Genomic DNA, 27233 nt, shown 5'->3' on the forward strand with positions numbered 1-27233 from the left:
GTGAATATTACTTAACTGTACTAATTGATGCCCCAGGTTACATTTATCTCAATTTGCTGATAACATATATACGAAGTTTTGTGTTGCGATTTGTCTGTTTATTTTAAATTTCACGCGAAGCTACAAGAGGGCTATTTGCACTAACTGCTAAATTAGAAACAGATTCGAGGGAAAGCAACTAGTCATTCTCACTCACCGCCAACTTTTGAGCTACTCTTTTACCAACGAATAGTGGGATTAATCTTTACATTATAATGCTCCCCACGACTAAAAGGGCGAGCACGTTTGGTGTGATGGAAATACGAACCCGCGATCCTCAGATCCTTGTATTTCGGCTTAGGCACATTTTGTAAATTAATAAAAGAATAAGATTATTGGATTAAACATTGGATCTATTTTGATATAGTTTTCAAATAATTACTAATTGATGTTGCATTTGTTTCCAGGTATTATTAATTAATTTCTGGTTAATAATAAGCTAACTACCTATATATACATATATTTATGTAGATCACAACTTAAGTTATTTAAAAAGTAACTTATGATAAAAAACAATATTGGATAAGAAATTGAAATCAATTACTACCGTACATACGTAGGCCAAAGTAAACTCTGTAAAGATCAAAACGGATTAATAAGCCAGTTAGATATTCTTATAATTAACAGTACATTTTAAAAATACATTCATTTCTCGACTGGAAATTATAAAAAATACCTTAAACTTCTTCAAACAAGTCAGAAAGATAAAAAAAACGTTCCTAAAGAGTCACGTATTACAAAAATGAAAGTGATTTCATTCCTAATAATATGATATATATATATATATAGACATATGATTTGATATTTCACTGTACATAACACATTACTTTCAAAAAATAAAACAAAAATTAAGCTCTTTTTTTGATAAGGAACTTTTGATTGATATTGGGCTTGTTAAGCACAAACCAACCAGTCTAAAGGAAACCTGGTCTTCCGATTTCTACCAAAAATATTTTGTACATTCAGCCTTGTTATTCTTATTTATTAGCATGGTTTTCTTTACTGACATCCTCAAAGAAGAAAACGTCCTGTATTTACAGAGTGAAATGGTTTTAACAAAAAGTAGAAATGGTTTGTTTGTTTTGAATTTCCTGCAAAGTTGCTCGAGGGATATCTGCGCTAGCCGTCCCTAATATTGCTGTGTAAGACTAGAGGGAAGGCAGCTAGTCATCACAACCCACCGCCAACTGCTGGGCTACTCTTTTACCAACGAATAGAGGGATTGACCGTAACATTATAACATTCTCACGGCTGAAAGGTTGATCATGTTTGGTGTGACGGGGATTCAAACCCAAGATCCTCGGAGTACGAGTCGATTGCCTTATCCACCTGGCCATACCAGTCCACAACAATTAGAAACGGTAAAATAATAATCACACTTCATTGTTTAGGCTGTAGTGGCAGTTTGAAATATGTTTAGAATAGCACACTAATAAGGAAAGGAGCTCAGGTAAGAACGATTTAGTGACGTTTCATCGATTCGAACAGATAACGTTATTTTCTTTAAACAGATCACTGATATTTGGTTTGTAATCCCAACGTTTGAGTCTCAGAATTAAACACGTTTGTGTTGTAATGACTCGTTATAGAAATATACGAAAGTGACAAGACAATTATTGCAAATTTACGAAAACAAAATTTGCGTTTGTGATGACGAGAAAACCCACTTGTGGAGATAAATATATATGTAAAAACGACTGGTATAGGTTGAGAAAAATTTTTATGTAGAGGAGCGAACAACGTTTCGACCTTCTTCGGTCTTCATGAACCTGACGATGACCGAGGAAGGTCGAAACGTTGTTCGTTTCTCCACATAAAACATTTTCTCAATCCATACCACCCGTTTTACATGAATAAAAATTTGCGTTTCATGATGTAAAATGACTTTTTCAGAATGAAAGCTGAAAATGGTTAAGCTTATAATGTAACAAATATTTTAACCATGCCTCTGGGATACTTCAGATTGGGACTACGAGCGGTAAACTTTACGAAGAATGATCACACATAATGATCTTCCTTATCACAAGAACCAAGAGATAGGGACGAATCTTTATCTTGTTCATCAAGCTCTTTCTCCAGCATAGCCCTAAAAATCATGTCTGTGGGTGAACCTCTTGGAGTGGAGGCCTTAGGCTTGTTTTTGGAATGGGTAATTTTTCTTTTATTTGGCATTTTATCTGTTCCATTATTTGCAGGGTCCTTTCGCCCGCTAGTTTTTCCACACGTGTGTTTTGAATGATCACACGAAGTCTGAGATTGTCCTAGATTAACCTCACAGTTCGGTATATGTTTCAGAAGTTCTGTTATATTATCTTCTATTTTACTAATCTTTTGATTTAATTTCTGAACTTGCAGCTTGAAGTCAACTCGCAGGTCCATAAAATTAGCAATTATTTGTTGATAATCACTGTTGGACAAACTTCTAGGTGAGAAAAGGTCGGAGCAAAAAGTGCCACTGTCAAAGCTATAATGTCTGTTTCCACACCCTTGTTCTTCCACATGAATATGTCGGTTGTAGTAGTCTTTAGGGCTTCCTGAAATATTGTCATCAGTTTCTTTATCTGCTTCAGTTGTCTCCTCGATATTATCTTGACGAGATAAAATTTTGGACCATTTAGTTAAATTGTTTGTTCCAAAGTTTGATATGGTTTTTTGATCTTTTACCACATGCAACGAATCCGTTTTTTTCGAGATTATTTCACCATTTTTAACGAGGCTTAAATTTTTGGGTGCACCTGGGTTTTCTTTGTTGTCACCACAAGCCTTTACAGTTTTTATTAGTCCGACTGCTGGCGTCCATTTTGCTGCCCGTTCGGAACACCCATCCTTCTCTCCTACTTCTGAAATATTTAGTATTTTAACGAGGGCATGGTTTCTGCGTAGAGGCTCAGTCCTACTTTCGCTAGATGTTGGTTGCTCCCCTTGTTCCACATCTGGTGTCGACAATAAAGGTACCTGATTATTAGCAGATCCGTTCCTTTTAAAACGGGAGAAAAGCTTACGCACGAGGTGGTCATGTGCGATCTCTTGTAAAGGCTCATTACGACGTCTCTCTTGTAATTCCTTTTCTTTCCTTACATCGATTATCTTGCGGAATATTAGCTGAAAAGTACAAAGTTTTGTTAGTACAGACTAGTACTCTTCAAATCACCAAAGAAACGTTAACAATGCTAAATTGAAAAAAATATTATACCTTTTAGTTTTAATTTATATTTATAAGCAGTTAATTCTTCATCATGTTTCACATAATTCTGAAAAACAAACATACAATGTTTGTTAGTTAGTCTTTCTGAACTACAAACAGGTGTGGTTCAAGTGCTAATATTCATTCTTCTTCTATCAAAAAAACCCAACTCTTATTGAGCCAAAAAACAATGATATCGCTTGAATTACTGTAAGTTTTACTTGGCTGTAATATCGCACAAGTATTACTACTCAACAACTGAAAAATTCTCACTACGCAAGGAAATTTATCAAACTCACGGCACCATTACTCTATTTAAATTGTTAGGTTTTAAATCAACACTTTCTTTCTTTGTATATTTCTATTATTCATAAAAGTTAATGTCAGAAATAAAAGATTGAGGTAAATATAACTTTTTTTTAGTGAAAAAAAAAACAACGAGCTTGTACTTGTAGCTTTTTAAATTCCTAGTAGATGCCACAGTTGCAGGCAAAACGAGAGAGAGAGAAAAAAAAAAAAAGATACGTTTATTCTTAAGCGCAAAGACAGTATGGACCCATCTGTGTTATACCTAACCACACGTAACGAAGCCTGGTCTTAAGTCATGAGACTTCAGACTTTCCGCTTAACTGAGACGTATGTATAACGAGCTATTAATTGTATATCAGACGTTAGAAAAAACTTTTTAAACAGCATATCACCAGAAGTAAACTGAAAACAAAACAAAACATTTATTCATTACAGTTAAATAAAAATCTCACTTGGAACCAAAGAAATATACATGGCTTTAGGCCTACAAAAGCGGCAACAAGAATTATGTTCTTATTTTCTGCCAAATGAGTGACAAATATGTTCTCGCATTGGACAACTATATTTAAGTAACTATACGTCCAGGCGAATTGGTATTGTTTTACTAGCGGAGCAACAGTTCAAGTAGGGTACATAACACACCGTAAAAGGCTTCCTAAATAAATTATTTCGGGTCTGGGTTACAGTTATAATGGGAAGTTAGGCATACAGGAGTCGAGAAAATTCCAATTTGAGCTCTATATGCTATTAGGCTAGTGTGCTGAAGCACGTGATACCTCGAAGAAATACTACCTTTCTGCAGAATATATGCCATTAAATCAGTGATGACGAGAAACCCACTTGTTGAGAAATTTATATGCAAAAACGGCTCGTTTGGGCTGAGAAACACTTACATAAAGAGCGAACAACGTTTCGACCTTCTTCGGTCATCGTCAGGTTCACATTTTTTTTTTTTTTTTTGTGAACCTGACGATGACCGAAGAAGGTTTCTGCAGAATATATGCCATTAAAGATGGCTTTATGAAAAAAGGGTATCGAAAGAAACGTTTAAAACAACATGCTCGTATTTTCGCAAGACCCAAATACAAGATTTTATATAGTATGTAGACATATCGTATGAATTTCTATTCCTTCGACTTGTTTAAGGCCCTTAACGTCGTCGGTTGTGCATATGCAAAGAGGAAAGGAACAACAGTCGCCTCATTGTATTGCACAAAACCCTTCTACAATGGAAATGACGTTGTAAAACAGTAAATAATCTAAGCCATCACATAGAGTATCATTGGTGGTGGGAAGAGAAGATACGAGACTTATGGACCTATTCTAGTATCGTTACCATGATTGCGTAGCTCCAAGGGCAGCAAGGGCCTAAAGTTCGTTCCTACAAAGTGTAATAAACTTCAACAATCTGTCGCCAGAGTTTTAATGTGTACTTCAATGAAACATTTTTAGTCATAAGATTCCAAATAGAAATATAAAATATTATGCTTGGATAACATCATTGGAAACATTTACAAGTAAATTATTAGCGGGTGAAGAGGTTTAGAAAATACATATGTCACATTAAAACTATGTTGAAACTTGGATATTAATATATTATTTCTACGTTTAAATATGTTCACTTTTACACGAAAACGTGGGCATAATTTTGCAATTACAGTCTATGAAGATAATAAAGATAAATATATTTTTATTTTTACATTATTGATTTTTGCCACTAATGAAAACACACCTGAACTCATAAACTTATGTTTTGCTTAGGTTTTTAAAATAATTTCGAAATTAGTATTACATTGACATTTGTGGGATTATTCGAGAAATTTCATTATATTTCTGAATAAACATTTCTAAACAAAATTAATGATAAATTTACTTGATAGCAATAAATTCATTCATCATTCAGCATGTTGTAGCTTAAGGTAATATTCCCAGTAAATTTATGATTGTGTGACAAGTAATGTTCGATTTAAAAGAGAACATTATGCGAACTAGTTTGTTTATTTATTGTAAAGTGCAAATTTTCACAATGAACTATTTATACTCTGCCCACCCTGAGTATCGAAATCCAATTTGTGTTTTTTATAGTTCCGTTGACTTACCGCTAAGCCATCGGGTGAAAAAAAAAACCTCATTAGATATTTCAAAGCTCAGGATTTAAAAACAATAACAAAACCTATGATGTTTCACGCAGTTCAGCATCAGGAGATAATTCATCATTTTAAAGTAGTAATTTTTGGGATCTCGTAACTAATAAATTATTATTTGTTAATGTCAGGACTTATCTTACTTGAAGTAAATGTTTGTTTATAATTTCTGACGTATAATTAAAAAAAATAATCTTCTATATAACACTTAATGAGAAAATAGCTTTCTGTTTCTCATCTGTGATAATGAACCTCCTGACATACTCATAATTACTCTTAGAACAAGTTGTGTTCACTGGATCAAATAGTTTCACCTAATTTGTGTTAACAGAATTGTGTATCAAAATTACTAAATACTGATGATAAAATATATTTACATTTTCTTGTGACAAATTTGTTTGTTTTGGAATTACGCACAAAGCTACTCGAGGGCTATCTGCGCTAGCCGTCCCTAATTTAGCAGTGTAAGACTAGAGGGAAGGCAGCTAGTCATCACCACCCACCACCAACTCTTGGGCTACTCTTTTACCAACGAAAAGTGGGATTGACCGTCACATTATAACGCCCCCACGGCTGGAAGGGCGAGCATGTTTGGCGCGATTCGGGCGCGAACCCGCGACCCTCAGAGTACGAAGCGCACGCCTTAACGCACTAGGCCATGCCAGGCCTTCTTATAATAAACACTTACTAATGCTTATGATTTTTTTTTCTGGTTTACCACATTAAAAGAAACTACACTTTAATAACTTTATTTTTTTTTTGTTTCCACAAAGCAGTATTTTACGATTAAGTAAAAAAAAAATCATCCAAGCGACTGCAATTTAAAGTCGTGGTCATTTGAGTTAGAAAATTAGAAAAGGACATTTTGGAGTCAAAACTTACGTTGAAGGTTTAAATTTTATTGTAAACAGATTTATCTTACCCTGTGTCTGAGGTTATAAGTTAGGACCAGATTTCTGGCAAAGGAGTTGGCGAAGGCATGGTAAAAGTTGAGCACTTCAAGAAGTTTGTCTCTTTTAATAGCATGGAGATCACAGTATGTCAGAGCTCGTACGTTAGCACAAGACTGTCCAATCGTAGGTTCCTTCCAGAAAACGTCACCAAAAACATCACCTTTACCTACATGATTAGAGCATGATTAGTATAAAAACAAACAAATTCTATATTCGTAAGTTACTTACCTAAGTTAGTTTTCTGTATTGGTAACTTGATTCAAAGGTATTTTCTTGATTTTATGGCAGAATTCAAAAGATTAATTTCTGCTTAAGTCGGATATTTCTCTGCATAAAGTTATCGGAATCCTACATTCCATGTCTGTATGTGATAAAAAGCAATAGAGCTTAATATACAACTTCTATCACACGTTAGGCAGGCGAGTTGACTAAAAATACTATTCTAAAAGGAGAAGGGTGGCCATACATTCATTCTGTGAATGTAATGCTGTAAAGAATGAAGACATTTATGGCATGAAGCGTAAGATATTTCAATAAACTTTGGTAAATCTGAAATCAAATAGAAAACTAAAAAAGATAGTGGCCCGGCATGGCTAGGTGGGTTAAGGCGTTCGACTCGTCATCTGAGGGTCGGGGGTTCGAATGCCCGTCGCACCAAACATGCTCGCCCTTACAGCAGTGGAGGCGTTATAACATGACGATCAATCCCACTGTTCGTTCATAAAATAGTAGCTCAAGAGTTGGCGGTGGGTGATGATGACTAGCTACCTTCCCTCTATCTAGTCTCACAGTGCTAAATTAAGGACGGCTAGCACGGATAGCCCTCGTGTAGCCTTGCGCGAAATAAAAAAACACACAAAAAACTTAATATAGAGTAAATTAGGTTTATAGCGAGATTCGTAGGTTAACAAAAATATTTAAAAACTGTTATCTGACAAGTTACAAAACGTAATATGCAAATTGGCAGTTTCAGAAGAAAAAATTATTATTTTTTTAATTTATCTTGTGTTTTTGAATATTGAGTTTCAAATTATGTGTACAAATATCAAAAATAAAACTAAAAAATGACAAACTGTTTTAAATCAAATAAAAATAATCATTTAGCATTATTTAGTCCTAATTGCTACCTAAAAATATAGAATTAATTTTATAAGAATATATGACCCCCAGTGACTCAGCGGTATGTCTGCGGACTTACTACGCTAAAAACCGGGTTTCGATACCCGTGGTGGGCAGAGCACAGATAGCCCATCGTGTATCTTTGTGCTTAATTCATAACAACAACAATAAGAATATATATAAGAGAGATATTTTGATCTGAGTTTCAAATTAATAAATATATTTATTTTAGGAGGAAGGTATTTTAATCGGCATTTAGTTCATCTTACAAGCTAAAAAGACAATAACCTCGTTATTCATGGTTGATTTAATTTCTTATTACTTCCTACAGTTTCTCAGTGGCACAGCGGCATGTTTGCTCGTTTACAATGCTAGAAACCTGGTTGCGATACTTGTGTTGGGCAGAGCATAAATAGCCCATTGTAGAGCATTGTCCTTAACTAAAAACATACAAATTTCCCACACGATATTGTCGATAACAGTAATAGAAAATGTATGCTGTTAAGGCTTGATCCTGGAGGCGAGGATAGCCCATTATGTACTTTTGTGCTAAAAATGAACGTTATTATTCAGCGCTCTTTCTAATGGTAATCTAAGAAAACAGACTCATTTTCGTCCAGCTGCGGAATCAAATCCCGTATCGAACATGCTCGCACTTTCAGCTGTGTGGGTGTTATAATGTAACAGTCTAGTCCCCTTTTAGTTGGTAAACAATTGGTAGTGAATAGTATTGACTAGCTACCTTCCATCTAATTTATCACTTTAAATTTAGTGATGGCTATCCTCGAGTAGGTTGGAGCGAATTTCGAAACAAAAAAAATATTGAAATATAGAACCTGACCCTTCACATAACTTTATGTGTGTGTTTCTCTTATAGCAAAGTCATATTAAACTATCTGCTGAGTCCACCGAGGGGAATCGAACCCTTGATTTTAGCGTTGTAAGTCCGTAGACTTACCGCTGTACCAGCAGGGGACCCCATAATTTTAATGTAGATGTTTTTCTTCAGAAAATTAAGAACATAAAAACCTTGACGTTATAATACTTATTCAAGTAACAATATTCATTTATTCAGTTTTTTTCACTGTTCATTGTTCCCCGCTAGTACAGTGGTAAGTCTGCGGATTTAGAACGCTGTAATCAGGAGTTCGATTCCCCTCTCTGGGCTCAGCAGATGGTATCATGTGGCTGTGCTATAAGCAAAACACACACTGCTCATTGTTTTAATAACTAACGATTTTACGTCTCGTTTAATAAAGTGATGACACAAGTTTTCTTTAAAAATAAATTTGTAGTTATTTAAAATCTGGACTTTGTTGAAGATATTTTTTTAAATTTTCGTTAAACTGTATATCAAAATATTTTAAAGCTTTGTAATGTTAGTTTCGGTTTGTGTTTTAGTGAACATCTCTGAAGAAGCTGCAAAGCGAAACGTTCAGTGTCTTAATTTAAAAAAAAAAATCGATTTTATAAGATCGTTTATTTCTAGTATGTACAAACCAGCTAGTCTTTATTCCATTTCAATCAAAATAATGCACCCTTTTATCTAAAATATATTTTAGGTAATAATAAACGAATAAAAACATATCTGTGTACACATATATACTAAGGATTATATATATAGATGTTAAACATGTCACCCGCGGCGCCAAGTCTCGCATATGTGAGACACGACCCTGCATTAGCATATATATAATTTACGGAGAATTCCCGACAAGTTGACAATAGAACGTCACCTGTAAATAGACTATTGGCTGGGAGGTTTCACAGCTCTTTCCGATAATCTTTAAAGCACACAATCAAAGGGCACAACATCTCAAAAAGAAAAGTTTTAATATTCCTTGTGAAAGTGAAAATATTGCACAAAAGAGTATTTCAGGGACTGATAGACTCCGAAAACGTACTCTACCCAACCTGCAGCAGTATTATATCTACTTAAACTATTATCCAATTAAAAAAGCCACTGCATCTTCTGATAACACGTTACCCAGATAAAACTAGGACTCGATGTTGACGAAGATTCACACACTTTCAGTCACATCTGTTGCAGTTTGTTGTCAAGTGCGTAGCAACACAATGGCTCATCTGTATTGTGCTTGCCGCTGGTATGAATCTCAGTTTTTAGGGTTATAAGCATGCAAGCTTACTACTACTAAGATGAAAAAACTAGCATTACAGTGTTATGAAATTCGTATAAGAATGGGTTGGGATTGAGAGAGTCGAGAAAGGAGTCGAATTTTGGTCAGCTCCTAGGAGATTAGGAGTTGCAGCGCTAAGTGATTAAAAATTATTGGATGATCTGCCATTTTTCTTGTTTACTTGTTGTGGAATTTACATCTTTATGATACTAAGTCAGGAAAACAGGTTTGAAATGTTGGACAGAAAATGATCTGTTGGCGTGAGTTTGAGAAAGAAATATAAAGGAAAACAGTAAAGCGAAAACAAGAGGGAACCCTCAATAGCCGCAGCACTTGAAATTATTTTAGACTGGAATAGAGTAAAATAAGCTATAATACTTTTTTCTTTTTTACTGTAGGCCGTCAATACCCGATTTATTTTACTAATCATCAGGATCTCTACCAGCCAATTCTTAAATTGAACTTCTCTTGGCAGGATTAGAGTTAATTAACCTACAAAACCTTGGGGGTGGTAAATATATTTTTCTAAAGGGGTTGATTTCCTGCGTCCAAAACTTTAATTGGATCTCAAATCGATGAAGAGACGAAGGAGCTATGAGCTAAATGTTTGTACTTGAAACAACAACAAAAAAAAAAACATTCTATGAGCCGCTATGCTGCGGCTAAAAAAAAAAAAAAGAAGACCGTGAGATGTGAGATCAAACGGATAAGCCGAAAGAGGCGTGGAAGAAAGTAATGTACTGCTAATAAGAAACTCAATCTTATTTTCTTATGTGCTATTGATATAGTAATAAACGGAAAGCTGTTGTACTTGAAGCTGATGTGAAGATAGCGAGATCGTTACAAAGTCGGCCAATGTGATGTCAGAAACGACCTGCAACAAAATAGTGTATACAACACACTAATTCATTTCAACTTCTTGTCTGTTAAGTTTTTCAGTTCTTTCAAACGTAGGCTTGGAAGTCGACTCTAGGTAAAGTTGAAGATTCATGGGAATTTGTGAAGACATTTGAAATAAGTTTGACCTAATTTTTTCCTACGGTTTCGGGAAATAGTGTATAACTAACCGACATGGCCAGGTGGTTAAGGCACTAGACTGGTAATCCGAGGGTCTCGGGTTCGAATTCCCGTCACAACAAATATGCTTGCCCTTTTAGCCGTTAAGGCGTTATAATGTGACGCTATTCAATCCCACTATTCGTTGGTAAAAGAGTAGGTTAAGAGTTGGCGGTGGGTGGTGATTACTAGCTACCTTTCCTCCAGTCTTATAATATTAAATTATGGACAGCTAGCGCAGATAGCCCTGTAGCTTTGCGCGAAACACAGACAAACCAACCATCAAAGTTAGTGTGACTGACGTTTGAAAACACAAAAATTCAAAGACCAGCAGGCGTGACCATTGCTGCCACAGTAGGATCAGCGCATTAAATTCAATTTTTAAATTTTTTTTTTTCGTGTCTGACCTTTGATTATAGTTACTATTATGGTCAAATGTAAGGCAGTAGCAATGTTTAATGATTGACAGAGAACTGATTCACGATCAACTAACACATTCACTGTTTCAATGATCTTTTTTTTTTCTGGTTTAAAGTGTACTTTCTGATCCTTAAGAAGTCATGTGAAAGCACGGTGAAGATGTTTACCCACTCTGTAACTTTTCATGAAGTTTCATGACACGAAAAATAGTGCAAACAGAGCTACAGTTATTTTGGCTTGAGATAAGATACTCGAAAACCATGTAATCAGTGTTCGTTGTCGTTGATTTATCATAATTTGTGCTATATTTTTGCGTTACGGCCTGTTAAGATATATTTATTTAAATTTCGAAGTTTTACGTATTACGTATAATTTTACTTTGATAATTTATTATTTAAAATTATACATTATCAGATTAATATGAGACAAGAAGGGGTGGGCGTAATACGCCAGTCTTCACTATAAAGTCACAAATTCATTTCATTATTTGCAGTCCCTCGTTCTTAAAGTTACTCAAGATCCTGTACTTGCTTCAGATCACTTTAGAAGATTATCCAAGATAATCACAGAGATTGAAACATATTTTTTTATGAAGTTTGATTAAACTAAGTATATTTTCTCACATACATCTACACACACACACACATATATATGTATATGTAAATTATGGTGTCTCGCGGTTTATCCACTGATGTGTTTCTTGCAGGTACCACGTTAGCAATACTGTTGGGTTATTATATGATTTAAATAAGATATTCCTAACTTCGAATTGACTTCAGGTAAAAATTAAGAGACTTTTATTCTTGTACATCATAAATATAACACAATAACGATGTCATAACTTGGTACTATCTGTGACCCGATGTGGAAGAATTGGACGTGACCTTGTGGTTGCCTTTTCGGACTGAAAAGCTGTGAATTAATGTTTCGAGTCCTGTTGTTGCAAAACAAAAATCGCTCTCTGCACAATGGAAGCATGAGAGCTTTATAAAAGTAGCGCTCAAATCCCATTATTGTAATAGCGTAGCCTAAGAGTTAATGGTGGTGAGGTTGACTAGCTGCTTTTCTTCTTGTCTGTCAGCTTAAAATTAGGAACGTCTAGTGCAAATAACATTTTGTGTGAATATCTGAAAGAAATGACGAAACAGTATTAAAAAATCATTGATTTCATTAATGCATATAGACACTTAAGTGAGTAGGAAGTCCGTCCCAGCTTATGTTCTAACTTAAACACTGTAACTTGCCTTAACGTTTCTACATTAATAGATCAATAGTTCTCAAAAGAGCCTGTTAAGAGAAAATAAAGCCAGAAAGCTTTATACCACAGAGTTAAATACGATATATTAGAACTATTTTGAATATGCAAGTCAGTAGGTTATGTGACAACTACAGCATACATAAAGTCATCATGGAACGGAATGTATAAGAACTACTTTTTTGCTTTGTTAATCGTTAAGTAGGTAGTGTAAAGTCACCAAAATTGATTATTTTTGGATGAAAAACATTCATTAGAACCCAGTTTTTTTCTGCTTTTGTACACCTCAGTAATAAATAACACTATGTAACACAAATCTTGTTCCTGGATATTATGTGCTATTTCTTATTTGCTTATGTTGTAAAAGTACAGAAAATATCCACTATTCCCTTCAAACTTTGCTTTTGTGATCTGGATAATGAAATTTAGAAAGTAACCTATTTTTTTTATGTAAAAACGGGAAAATTTGCAAATTTTCATTCACATAAGTTCTGAATAAAACAATATATGAATCTAGATTTACATGTATTTATACTAAAGTTATACGAAAATGTTCAGAAGTGAGTAGTTTTTCGAGATTTACTACTGTAATGTAAATCACTTTCACGTATCAGCCCTAAAATATAGTCCCCCATCATGTTTTCGTTATACGCTCCCAGGTCACAAAAGCAAAGTTTGAAGGGAAAAATAGGTCTTTTTCATTTACTTTAGACATAAGCAATTGGGAAATAACACTTTCTGTCCATGAACAAGAAAAAGTGAATATTTTGTTACATAGTGTAATTCAATCAGTAGAGAGTAGATGTTGAACGCTCAAGTGATCTTACTAGCAAGGCTATTTTACATCACAAAAAAGGGTTTTGGTCAAACTCCTTCAAACCTGCCTGCATACGTGCGTGATGTTTTACTTTTAACAGAAAAAAATATTGACCAGCTCTAGTAGTATTTTTAGTATTCAAATTAATCTTTATCTTTTGGTTGTTTTCTTAAATACACTGTGGATGGCAGACTAAGTATTCACTGTGGATGGCAGACTAAGTAAACTGTGGATGGCAGACTAAGTAAACTGTGAATAGCAGACTAAGTATACACTGTGGATGGCTGACTAAGTAAACTGTGAATGGCAGACTAAGTAAACTGTAAATGGCAGATTAAGTATTCACTGTGGATGGCAGACTAAGTAAACTGCGAATGGCAGACTAAGTATACACTGTGGATGGCTGACTAAGTAAACTGTGAATGGCAGACTAAGTAAACTGTGAATGGCAGACTAAGTATTCACTGTGGATGGCAGACTAAGTATACACTGTGGATGGCAGACTAAGTATGCACTGTGGATGGCTGACTAAGTATACATTGTGAATGGCAGAATAAGTATACACTGTGAATGGCTGACTAAGTATACATTGTGAATGGCAGAATAAGTATACACTGTGGATGGCTGACTAAGTATACATTGTGAATGGCAGAATAAGTATACACTGTGAATGGCTGACTAAGTATACATTGTGAATGGCAGAATAAGTATACACTGTGAATGGCTGACTAAGTATACATTGTGAATGGCAGAATAAGTATACACTGTGGATGGCAGACTAAGTATACACTGTGGATGGCTGACTAAGTATACACTGTGGATGGCAGACTAAGTATACACTGTGGATGGCTGACTAAGTATACATTGTGAATGGCAGAATAAGTATACACTGTGAATGGCTGACTAAGTATATATTGTGAATGGCAGAATAAGTATACACTGTGGATGGCTGACTAAGTATATATTGTGAATGGCAGAATAAGTATACACTGTGAATGGCTGACTAAGTATATATTGTGAATGGCAGAATAAGTATACACTGTGGATGGCTGACTAAGTATATATTGTGAATGGCAGAATAAGTATACACTGTGAATGGCTGACTAAGTATACATTGTGTATGGCAGAATAAGTATACACTGTGAATGGCTGACTAAGTATATATTGTGAATGGCTGACTAAGTATATATTGTGAATGGCAGACGAAAAGTTTTAGATATTAAAGCCAAAGTACTGATTAATAACGGATATAAAACTTCTCACCTAATATAGCTACAACTTCATCATCTTGGATGACCTCCAGTGAGCCGGAAACGACAAAACACAATGTATCAATGCTCTCTCCTGTATGATATAAGAGGTCTCCTGGTGCACTGTGGTCCATGGTGAAGTACATAGCTAAAGCACGAAGACAGCCATCACTGGCTAGTCGGAAAGCCGGATGTTCATTGAACACCTTACGGTTTAGATGGACACAGATATCAGCAGTCATGTCCTTCGGGCAATAGTTTAGCACCTTGGAACAAATACAAGGTTAACATTCAATAAATGTGACAGGGCTTTAAGTTTCCTTGTTTGACAATATATGTACAAATATGATAGCATCATGCCTGAACTATATTAAAACTCAAACTATGAAACTGCTCATAGTCTGTGTTTTTGCTAAGTTATATTTTAAATGTATCTTTTGTTTCCTCTGAAGTTTTATCTGAATGTCTCCAGCAGCTCAGCGTGAAGTCTGCAGATTTTAGACGCCAAAATTCAGGTTTTGATACCCGTGGCAGTGAGAGCACAGATAGCCCTTTGCATATGTTCGTGTTTAACAACAACCAAAATGGAATATTATTTCAGTTTATTCTATGTTACGATCAAACACAAATTACATTTTTCTTTTCTAAATAGTAGTAAATTTAGGTTATTAGTTTTTACACACTTTTAGCTTAAATATTAAACTTGAAAATACTTTTCAAGATGTAGTGCATTGTAATACATAGTATTATTACAAAAAAACTTCTCTATTTAAAATGATTAACTCCTTTCTGTGATGAACACGTAGAATTATAAGTTTTATTCTGTAAAGTTTGGAGGTGATATAAAGTGTTTCCAAATCTGCCATAAGAAGTGTTCAATATGGTTTCTTTCATTCTCAATCAACATATTAAGCGCAACCCCAAGTAAAACTAATGTGCAAATTCATGGACAGTTTTCACTGATCTTTGCAGTCTCATTTCTGAAGTCCGTTTTCAGATTTCCCAAATTTCATGGGATATTCTCATGTATCATACATTCTCTTTGAAGAAGTCGCCTATCAAAAGTTGCCTGTTGCAATGCCCAAGACTCTTGCCGAACATTTTTGTCTAAATGGATGGCTTATGATTCTATCTCCAGTGAAAATGTTAGAGTACTTTTAACAAGAGGACAATTATAAAAGTGTTTCCCGCTTTCTTGGAAGTTAATGTTTTCAATGTCTTGCTGATGTCTACGAGGAATAACACGATCTGATATTTTATCATAACGGACTCTATTTACCAAAAAAACTATGGTTCAGCCAGTTTCTTCAATATTTACAAAGAAACAAGAATTCGGAATAAAAAGTGTTGGTAACGGTACATTTTACAATAACAAAAGGATCGTAGGTGGGCCTTTGATGAACTGAGTGTAGGTTTACATGGGGTAGATGACAACGTCTTCTGTAATGACATATCCACTAAGGTTCAGCATAGCCAGGTGGTTAAGACACTTGACTCATAATATGAGGATCCTCAGTTCGAATTCCGGTCACATCAAACATGCTCGCCCTTTCAACCGTGGGGGCGTTATAATGTGATAGTCAATCCCACTGTTCGTTGATAAAAGAGTAGCCCAAGAGTTGGTGGTGGTGGTAATGACTAGCTGCCTTACCTCTAGCCCTACACTGCTAAATTAGCGATGGCTAGCGCAGATAGTCCTCGTGTAGCTTTGCGAGATATTCAAAAACAAACAAACATATCCACTATAGTGAAAACAAGCTTAATCTGTTTAGGGAAAATCTTGTCACCAAATTCATCGATAACCAACCTTATCGAAACCCAAGCTACAAAACTCAAATTAAAAATTGTATATCGCCACTCTTAATGGCCTGTAAGCTATAGTTTGTGGCCAATTAAGTTTTTGATAAAATAACTTTCCACTTGTAGCCTTTAAAGGCAGATATTCCGATCAGCCTGCTCTACTGCTTCAACAAATGCATATTACCTCCAAAGCGAAGAGTATTTTATAAGGTTTTAGTTTCTGAAATTGAATAATTAATTATTTTAGCACCCAAAGTCACTCATAAAGAAGTAAGCATCAACTTGCTCAATTTACAAGTATAGAAATGTTAAAAGTAAGACACTGTTTATGACTGCGTATTGAACCAAATACCTCTTGCTCATCAGTTGAATACTCTACTAAATGAGGTAAGGATATGATTAATTAACAATTTTAGTAAGATACTTTTTTAATAACTCAATTTATGACTTCTTTCCCCTCTCAAAAACAGTACCTATTTCTCCGCATCAGGTTTAAACTCGAGCACAACGTACAGAAGATAAGCATTCTATCATCTGAGCAGAAAATCTAATTTCCTAGTTACAACAACTAAGGCAACTTTTAATAACCCAATCTGTCAAAACTCTGTCAGGTAATTTTGGAAAAAAAGAGGTGTAAAAGAATAATTAGGTGGAATTCAGACAGTGTGCTTGTTGGGCAAATGTTTTAATGAACCAATACATCTTAAGTTTAGAGACGTTTTGTTATTATTCTACTTGTTTGTTAATGTGTGAAATATGTCAGAACTTTTGATCTATTTCGTTTGGGGCTTGCAAAGACAAAGTCATTCTTGCCGGTTATTCTACAGTATATATGAAAACTACTACTTCTCCATACAAGTGACAACTCGTAATGTTAAGCAATTGCTACAGAGTCTTGTTTGTTTGTTTTTGGAATTTCGCACAAAGCTACTCGCTATCTGTGCTAGCCGTCCCTAATTTAGCATTTCACCACCCACCACCAACTCTTGGGCTACTCTTTACCAACGAATAGTGGGATTGACCGTCAGATGTAAATATTATTTGAAAGATGTAAATATTATTATTTGATAAAAACAGAAAGTACGCATTAATTACGTACGCTGCTTTAATTCTTCAAAATCTAACGTTTATAGTAGTAAATTATCTTTGCTCATGAGATTTTTACCTTCTTAGTATCAATTCCTTTGCTCATGACCCATGTTGACACTACGTAATCCATAACACGCTCACTTAAAGCTTTGGGCACCTCATGCAGTTTCATAAACTCGCGAACGTTGTTTAACATGTCATGGTAACGTGCCGTAGCTGATGTCATCTGCTGGATGATGGTGGTCACGTGCCCAAAAATAGTGGCGTATAGCAGAGCTGTAAAGAGATTTATTAAAATATGATGAAACGTTGAAAAATATTTCGAGAGTTGATTTATTTCAATGTGATAAACCTTAAAAATGACGCACAGCGCCACCTTTTAATGAATAAAGAAAGCTACTACTAAAATAATTGTAAAATTCCTTTGGGAACGTAGTTAACACTCCTACGAAAAAAATATATACATCCACTAAAGTGATTTTGGGGCCTATCAGGCCCCATATATTTTTCCAATAGAAACACAGTGATTTAGCAACATTCATTACAAACAATTTAGAATGGCTCTGACAAACATTTTTTTTTACAATTTGAGCAAACAATTTTCGACTGTCTATCTTTTAATCTGCCGCACAAATGTCATCGTCTCTTTTTGCCCTATTTGCAGGCGGTTCACATGAGGTTGTTTTGTCATTATCTTTGCAGTAAATTTCTTTGATTTCAAGCACCAATTGCCGTATAAATTCTCTTCTGGCTCTTGATTTATGTTGACGAAGAAATTCTGGATGTTTTGTCGAGTATAGAACGAAAGCATTGTACGCAGCAAGATCTAGAATGTTATAGAATATGCAGACTGACCAGCGCTTTGATCGCCTCTTTGTTGTATAATATCTCACCAGTTGATCGAGAGTGTCGACACCTGCCTTCGTTGCATTGTAAAGATTGACGATTTCGGGCTTTCCATTCTCTTCTACTTCACCAAACTGATGCTGAGAACTCAGTAGTAGCACATATTTTCCTGGTTTGTCTGAGTGCCTGAGAAGAGTGATGTCGTCATGGTAGAAAAACTTTGGTGATAACTCTCTAGATTTTGCATTTATTTCAGGAGGCAGGAAGGTTCTTGATTTCCGTATGGTTCCAACAAGTCCTGTTCTTTTTTGTTCGTAGGTACTTGGCAAGTGTCATTGTTTGTGAAGAAATTATCTGTCGTTATTGTCCTTCCTTTTCCAAGAAATGGCTGACTCAGTTCTCTGACTATTCTTTCTCCTTGATTTGTTTCTGTCGTATTTTAACCCTTTCCAGTATAAATTTGAGCGTTGAGGAGGTAACTTGTCTTTGCATCTGTTAGGCACCAAATCTTTATTCCGTATTTGCCTGGTTTTGTCGGAATGTATGTTCTGAAGCCAACTATTCCTTTGAAGTTACATAGTTGTTCATCCACTGTCAGGTATTTGCTTGGGTTGTAACTGTTTTTGCAATTTTCAATGAAAAAATTCCAGACTCCAGAGATGGCGGCATCTTTGATTTCTCTATTTCTTTGAGAGTGGATGTCAAATCTGATTTTTGAGCACATTTTTTTGAATTTGTCTTGTGTAATTAGTTTTCGCAAAAATGGCAAACCGAATTCGGTTGAAAACATTACGTCTATCGATGCATTTTTGGATTTGCTTATTTCAAGGAAAAGATTAGCTGCAATCCATTTCTAGAGGTCTTCTTCAAAAATTGGTTCTTTCATGACGGTGTTTGTTGAGTGAATGATCTGTTCCATCATATTATCTGAAATGAAAATTTTGAATGTTTCGAATGGTGTAGAGACTCTTGGAGCAGCTTGCCTTGTAATGCCTGGGTTCCCATTGAATATATTGAGAGCTGCGGTTCTCCTGTTGATCCTTGAAGGTATTGTTGAATAACTAAAATTCTTATCTTTGGACAAAAGTTCGTTCACTGGCATCGTAGTAAGATCTTCTTGATTACTTTCTTCACTTTCAGAAGGGTACGGCGCGATTTGTTCATCATTTTCGGCTTCAGAAGGATCATCATCACAACTTTCAGAGTAGTCTTCGACATTATCATGTTCACTTTCATCGTCGGATGGTTTTGTCAGTAAATGTACAGCTTCATCAAGAGATATCATTTTTGACACGGTTTGAAAATTTCAGCTCCTATATATATAGGATTTGTGGATTCTTCTAGAATATTCTGGAAGCTTCAAGAATATTCTAGATTATTCTAAATACTTCTGTAAAGTTTCTAGAATGTTCTAGAACGGGCGTGGGCAAACTAGGCAATAATCAGGACCGTCTAAAATTATTGTTGGTGTAGAGTTATTATCCTAAATATCCATCTTTTGAAAAGAAGTTGTGAAATTAATATATTTTTACTATAATTTGCTTTTTTCGGTTGCCCAGGCCTGTTCTAGAATTATTCAGGTAACAAATAAAGTCATTTTTATGTTTTTTTGATCTGGGGCCTAATAGGCCCCAAAATACCCTTAGTGGATGTTTTAAAAATTTTTAAATATTATTTCGCAAATGTCTGAAAAGTCAAAATATTATTGCTCCTTAAAATATAAAGGGATAGAGTCAGTTAATGGCAATTTCATTTAAATACAAAATTATTAGCCTAATATTAATAACATTTCAAGTTGCTCTGGGGCCTATTAGGCCCCAATTTTCGTAGAGTGTTAAGAGTTTTGGACTCCTACGTTTTACCAGTTTTCACATATACATCTGAATGTTGTACAATATCACCAAATATGGAAGAGAGAATTGAAACAACTGAGTTGTGGTTTTTAAGGTTCATCGTCAAATTATGTTGGACAAGTCATACCTCATATTAAAATATTTGTCAAGCGCGTGTCGCGTGAGGGAGCTGTTGACTAACACCAGAAAAAAGACAGTTAGAGTTTTTAAGACACATCATGGGGAAGGAAATGAAAGTCTAATTGTAACTGGAAAGACTGAAGTAAGGAGAGACCGTGAAAGACAGAGGTTGATTTACGTAAGAGTTTATTTAAATGGTTGAGTGTATCGACACTGGCAATTCTTCGTGCACCAAGGAAATGAAATCTGTGAAAGACCATAGTGACCAACGTTCCATATGGATATGGTACACAAAGAGAGACTAGTAAATCGTATTGTCAAGACGGCTGGTATGGGCATTAAAACTTTAATTAAAATAAAGTACAGAACAAACAGACTACTAAGTCATTTTATGACGTGTGAAAATAGATTAAACCATTAACACTCTGTGTTCCAACTTTTCCTTGATAAAGAACATATTAAAAACTACATATTATATATCGACATCGTTGGGATTTGTTATTATGGTATGTGAAATAATGAGCCAGTGAGGACATACATGTATTTTTTTAAAATCAAGAGTTACTTTATATTTGCAGTACTGAGAGCGGTGTAATAATTTGTGTGCTTGTATTGTAAGTTCAAAGGTTCAAAGTTGGTGATCTGTTGACACAGGAAAGAGCTTTTCAATTTGAGCCGATGGGTGTACTATACAAGTGACGGTCAAATCCTATTATTCTGTCACAAAAGAATAGCTCAAATGTGTATTTATTTATTTATAGCGGGTACAGTTGAGTAGCTGTCTTTCCTCTAGTCTAGCAGGACGGTTCTGTCTATACAACTCATGAATAGCTTTTCGCCGAAATTCTTCAACAAATTATAAAATAAATTGTGCTTGAAGATTCTGACAGAGACTGAAGTAATCATAACAGTCAATGCATATTGAATTCATTTGGAATATAGTCTTACATTCTCTATAGAAATGTTGATACCAAGGAAAAGATCGAGGTAAAATTATACCATTAGTATAGAGAAATAATATTTGTTTTCGTACACTTCTTAACACCCATATCTACTGAAGACTGACAGTAATCTATGACATTTAAAAACTAATTAGGCACACTTATATGCGTAAAAAAATGTAAAAAGTAAAAAGAAACAGTCTAAATTTTTACTTGTTTATGTGATTTTTTTCATGTTAAATAATGTACTACATTTTCAAAGGTGTTTCGACTTAGATTAGGTTTATCTTGTTACAGTTAAACGATACATGCATAAACACTTTTTTCATGTATTTGCTATAGCCAGTTCACTCATGGTGAATTCTTGAGTTTTGTTACAATGCATTTTCAGCTCAAATACTATAAACATTATTAAGTACGAAGTGTGTTACAAATTCTTATTTTAAAAGATGTCTCGAAATCCTGTATTTATGAACAAAATATCATTGCTTTGCCGAATCGGTGAAAAAGATAAGGCATTTAAAAAAAATACTTTCTGTTAACGACTTCCTTGGTGCCAACTTGATAATAGGGGAAGGAGGGAATGGTTGGCCACAGGGGAAGAGGGTTGACATAACGCTGATATTTTTCACAAGCTGAAATTCTTTTGTTTGTTTGTTTGTTTTTGAATTTTGCGTAAAACTACACGAGGACTGTCTGCGCTATCTGTCCCTAATTTTACAATGTAAGACTAGAGGGAAGGAACCTAGTCATCATCATCCACCGCTAACTGTTGGGGTACTCTTTTACTAACGAATTGACAGTCACATTATAACGCCCCCACAGCTGAAATGGCGAACATGTTTGGTGTGACAGGGATTCGAACCTGCGACCCTCAGATTACGAGTCGAACGTCTTAACCATCTGGCCATGCCAGGCTCTGAAGTTTGTAGCCGTGATATTACACTCTCTAGTACATCGAAACATGTGTCTCTTGCTTGTATAGTTTCCTCATGATCGGAAGCTTATATCACGTGCAAGGTGAAAAATTGATATTTTCCCGTGCATAAATATTTTGTAATGTGAAGGTTTTATGTCATGTTTTATGTCAATTAAATAATTTGTTAAAATAATTTAAACTACGTAGGTTTTAAAAGCGCAACTTTAGGCTATTTAATAGTGCATAATTTTGTTTGGTAGCTATGATCTGAACGACATAGGAAAGTAATTTGTAGCAAAGTGGCGGTTTGGAGCTTTGACACATTTTAGTTGGAGCGTACTGACACACGTGTCAACCATACTCACAAATAGGAATTTATATTTATTTTTATGCTCTTAAACTTGTATCAAAGACAGATAGATACAATACGTGCCGGGCCTTAAAATAAATATATTGATATAAAGTGTCTTTGATTTAATTTCATGTGTATCAACTTATCTCAGAGCTTATGTTAATTTGCCTCATACTCACAGTAAGGAATAGGTTGCCATACTGCACAAGATCTCCTATTATGTTCATTTCTAAGAAAATTAGGAAAGTGGTAAGTGATTTGATTTAGCAAGTAATAGAGGAACGTGTTTAGTTTATGTATAGATGTCGAAATTTCTTGTCTTGAAGTTTATACGTGACTTGTATTTACAAAATCAAAAGCAGTAAGACAACAGGCCTCGATCACCTCTCCATCACTTTGAAAGGGGGAGAAGCGTGTACTTCACAAGCTCCTTAGCAGTTGGCGGTGGGTGGGGATAACTAGTTGCTTTTTCTCTATTCTTACACTGGAAAATTAGGGGCAGCTGGCGGTGGGTGGGGATAACTAGTTGCTTTTTCTCTATTCTTACACTGGAAAATTAGGGGCAGCTGGCGCAGATAACCCTCGTGTAGCGTTACGTGAAATTCAAAAACAAAAGCTTTTTAAGTTTATCTTGATTATCCCCGATAACAAACTGATGTAGAAAAGAGCTATGCAAATTAAGAGCAACCCTCCTAAATTATATATATATATGGGTGTAATGTATAAAAACTGGGACAATTAATTAGTGAAATGCTTGCATTGAAAGTTTTTCCTTTAGGCAACAGAAACTGGCAGATAGAAAAGCAGCTAAAGCAATTCCAAATTTCACGCAACTCATAAATGCGACAAATGAAGGTGGAAGTGGTATTAACTGTTCCTATATGTTTTCATCGTAGCTTCAAACAAACACTTCCTAATATTATGATCTTGGATTAAATTTGTTTGTACATAGTACGATATTTTCGATTATTTATTATATGAATTATTTTAATGTTGTTGAATTAGGTATTAGTTGGAGAACGTTGTAGTTGCTTATTACCAATCATCATACTTATAATACTGGGAATACAAATAATCGTGATGTTCTTCGTGCGAAATAGAATCATTTATATTAAAAATCGTTTTCATAAACACTGACGTCTCGATTATCGAGTTTCCACGAGTTTTTTTTTAAACAATACGGATAAAGGATATTTTCAAGCCTTGAAATCAAATTACGAAAATGCATAAAAAAATCATATACGTAACAATAAACATTAGTGAATTTCAAGATCGTACAATAGGAAAGTAAGCTCCATATCTCCGTATCTTTTAGGATAATTACAAACGATTATACACTATCCAAAATAGGATGGTGAAAAGATTGTATTATATTCTATAGCTACGGAAATTGGAAATATATTTTCAGGAACATAGTCTGTCACGTGATCCTTCAGTGACAGTGACTGAACATGCTTTGATATTGCACAGCGGAACAAAAAATATTCATTATTTTGATAATTAGCTGATTAGCTACCAAATACTTTATTTTAACAACTACATCTTTCCGGTATTTTTTCCCAAAGATTAATTGTTTTCCCGAAATAACATCAAAAGCAATTATTATTTAAATTATCTGAATTTATTATAGATAATTACTTCGAGATGGTTGTCGTAAAAAAATAAAAGAGACAAACAAAAGGAAAAAACACAAAACGAAATTCCCTTTACTTAGACTTAGATAAGTACATATATATTACTAATAGCACAAAAATGTATATATAGTCATTCCGAAAAGCGGTTTCACGATCTCTGTCTTTTACATAGAAGTGTGGCCTAGATGAACTTGAAACCCTTATGATGTAAACAGATACAGTAAGCTAGTTTATGTGTTTCTCATTATGCTCGTACAATATAAACATAAGATTGAACCAGATCTTTGGTTTTTGTTTCTACTTATGTGAAAACGAACTTGAACTACTACCACGACATTTCCTAATACTAAGAAAATTCTCACAGACTGACTTAGGGGCTGTTTTACGATAAAGAAATCAAATGATCTCAACTCTTCCACTTTAAGCTGTTAAATTACAATTAATATTGACTTCTGACTCAAAACGCCAGGAAGAAACCTCGTGGTGCCTGTTATCTGGTCAGTTGTGAAAGTCATATCAAAAAACAACGGTTTCAGACCTCGCCATCAATACCACGTGCACATAAGGTACAGTTCAAGTGATAATATATATATATATATCCAGTTTTAGACAATGCATGAATAAAGACATAAAGCAGCATCACTTTATCAAAATTTAAAACTTAATAAAGTTGGCATTAAGAATTACAGGACATAAATGTCAATGTTAATTTATAAAACACTATGTATGTACCACAGTCTAATTAAGGAATTAGTGAAATACATGTCCTAGTCACAGACACTTTGCACTCAAAACAGCATACATGTTCAAGTCACAGACACTTTGCACTCAAAACATCATACATGTTCTAGTCACAGACACTTTGCACTCAAAACAGCATACATGTTCTAGTCACAGACACTTTGCATTCAAAACAGCATACATGTCCTAGTCACAGACACTTTGCACTCAAAACAGCATATATGTACTAGTCACAGACACTTTGCACTCAAAACAGCATTACCAAACAGCTTGTGAAGCAAATCCTTTTCCTATAGATCCTTTTTATTCAACACATTATAAACTAAAGAGTTTTTAAAGTATATGCTTCTTAGCCAGACTCTGTGTATTCAATACCGTATAACTAAAATTGTAAAGTACTTACTTATAGCCAGAAAGTATGTATTAAAATATGGGCCTAACAGTGCTTGTGAAGCACAACCATTTAGCCATAGAACTGTGTATTCAACATAGTAGAACTAAACAGATTTTGAAGTACATACCTTTAGCCATAAACACTGTGTATTAAACACAGTATAACTAAAGAGCTTATGAAGTATATGCTACTTGAGAGGCACTTTCAATTTAACACAGTATAATTAGATAATTTATCAAATACATACTTCTAGCCAAAGGACGCTGCGTATTGAACACGGTACACCTAATGAATTTGTAATATACATGCTTTTAGCACTAGACACTGCATATATAAAACGTAACACATTTAAAGAGTAAATGAAGTACATGCTTCTAGCCATAAACACTGTATATTAACCCTAAAACGGCGGTCATCATTACTTGATGCTGCTACCTACAACATTTCTGCTGTTTAAGAGTTAAACATAGTAAAATTAAAGAACTTGTGAAGCACATGCTTTTAGTGTTGCCACTGTGTATTTAACAGAGTGTAGGAACGTATCAAGCGCATACTTCTAGCCATAGACACTGTGTTTTGAAACAGTATAATTATAGACCGTGTGAAACACATACTTCTAGCTATAGTTTAGTTTGTTTTGAATTTCGCACAAAGCTACACGAGGGCTATCTGCACTAGCCGTCCCTAATTTAGCAGTGTAAGACAAGAGAGAAGGCAGCTATTCATCACCATCCATCGTCAACTTCTGAGCTACTCTTTTACCAACGAATAGTGGAATTGACTGTAACATTATAATGCCTCCACGGCTAAAAGGACGAGCACGTTTGGTGTGACAGGGATTCGAACTCCCGACCCTCAGATTACGAGTCGAGTACCCTAGCCACTAAGGTATGCCGGCCGATACTTAGAAAGACTCGCATGTTTTTATTCCTCTTCACTCCCTGTTTGAACAGCTAGATTCGAGAGTCACAATGTTTATCTCAAGATTTTGTTTTCATTGCTAGAGAAACAAAATCTGAATAAAGAACTGACGTCTGTTTTAAAAAGTTGAACACGTACTGACTTGGTCTGTTTCTGAACTTCATATCGTTTTGTAATGTTCTAAAACAAAATATTATACTCGAAATGAAAATAATTCATATTTGTGTTTCAGATTATTACGTTTGTTTTTGTTACCTCCTATAATCATCATGCATATGGTGAAAACCTTTTCGTTATCTGTTTCCGAAGCAACGTTACCAAACCCCACGCTTGTCATGCAGGTCATAGTGAAGTAGAGAGATGTGACGTACATAGACCCTCTTGGAGGACCGCCGGACAACTCTGCCCTATAGGTTTCATTGGAGAAGTCAAAGTAGAACGGCTGCTGAGTAGTGTTAGCCAGTTTCCACAGCCAGCTGTACACGTAGCCGTTTTCTGCATCGCTGCGACCAATGCTGTACCAGATGCAAGCCAACCAGTGTGCAACAAGCATGTAAAAACACAACAGCAGAATCAACATGGCGGCCCCGTATTCCAGATATCGGTCCAACTTCCGAACGACGCGTCCCAGTCTCAATAATCTAACCACCTTCAGGGCGCTAAAGAGGCTACCAATACCCTGCTTTAAAGAGAAATGTAATGAAGTTACTAGCAGTATCATGACTAGAAACATAATAAGGTTAATATAAATAACACGAACACTTTTTAGTCGTTAACCAGGCTATCATTAACCTACTTGAAGGACATATTGTAGTTATTGCTAAGAAAACCTAAATTTTACTTGAAAGAGCAACATGATAATGTTAATATCAGTAACATAGTTACTGGTATCTTTCGTGAATGAGAAACATTAGTATCAACAACATGATGATCTTTGGT

General features: G+C 35.0%; 1 protein-coding gene across 1 annotated transcript in view; it reads right to left on the reverse strand.

The window, feature by feature from the left end:
- Positions 1 to 1853: 1853 nt before the first annotated feature.
- The window catches only part of LOC143224220 (potassium voltage-gated channel protein eag-like), a 98106-nt gene continuing 72726 nt past the window's right edge, over positions 1854 to 27233 (reverse strand). Inside the window, exons 6-10 of the mRNA XM_076452642.1 lie at positions 26550 to 26973; positions 17650 to 17849; positions 14698 to 14950; positions 6599 to 6795; positions 1854 to 3141 (exon numbers count right to left, since the gene is read on the reverse strand). Of these exons, the coding sequence (XP_076308757.1) occupies positions 2038 to 3141; positions 6599 to 6795; positions 14698 to 14950; positions 17650 to 17849; positions 26550 to 26973 (2178 nt within the window). The 3' untranslated portion in view covers positions 1854 to 2037. The remainder of the gene's footprint in view (positions 3142 to 6598; positions 6796 to 14697; positions 14951 to 17649; positions 17850 to 26549; positions 26974 to 27233) is intronic.

The sequence above is a fragment of the Tachypleus tridentatus genome, chromosome 8 (assembly GCF_004210375.1).
Source record: "Tachypleus tridentatus isolate NWPU-2018 chromosome 8, ASM421037v1, whole genome shotgun sequence".
Classification (NCBI taxonomy): domain Eukaryota; kingdom Metazoa; phylum Arthropoda; class Merostomata; order Xiphosura; family Limulidae; genus Tachypleus; species Tachypleus tridentatus.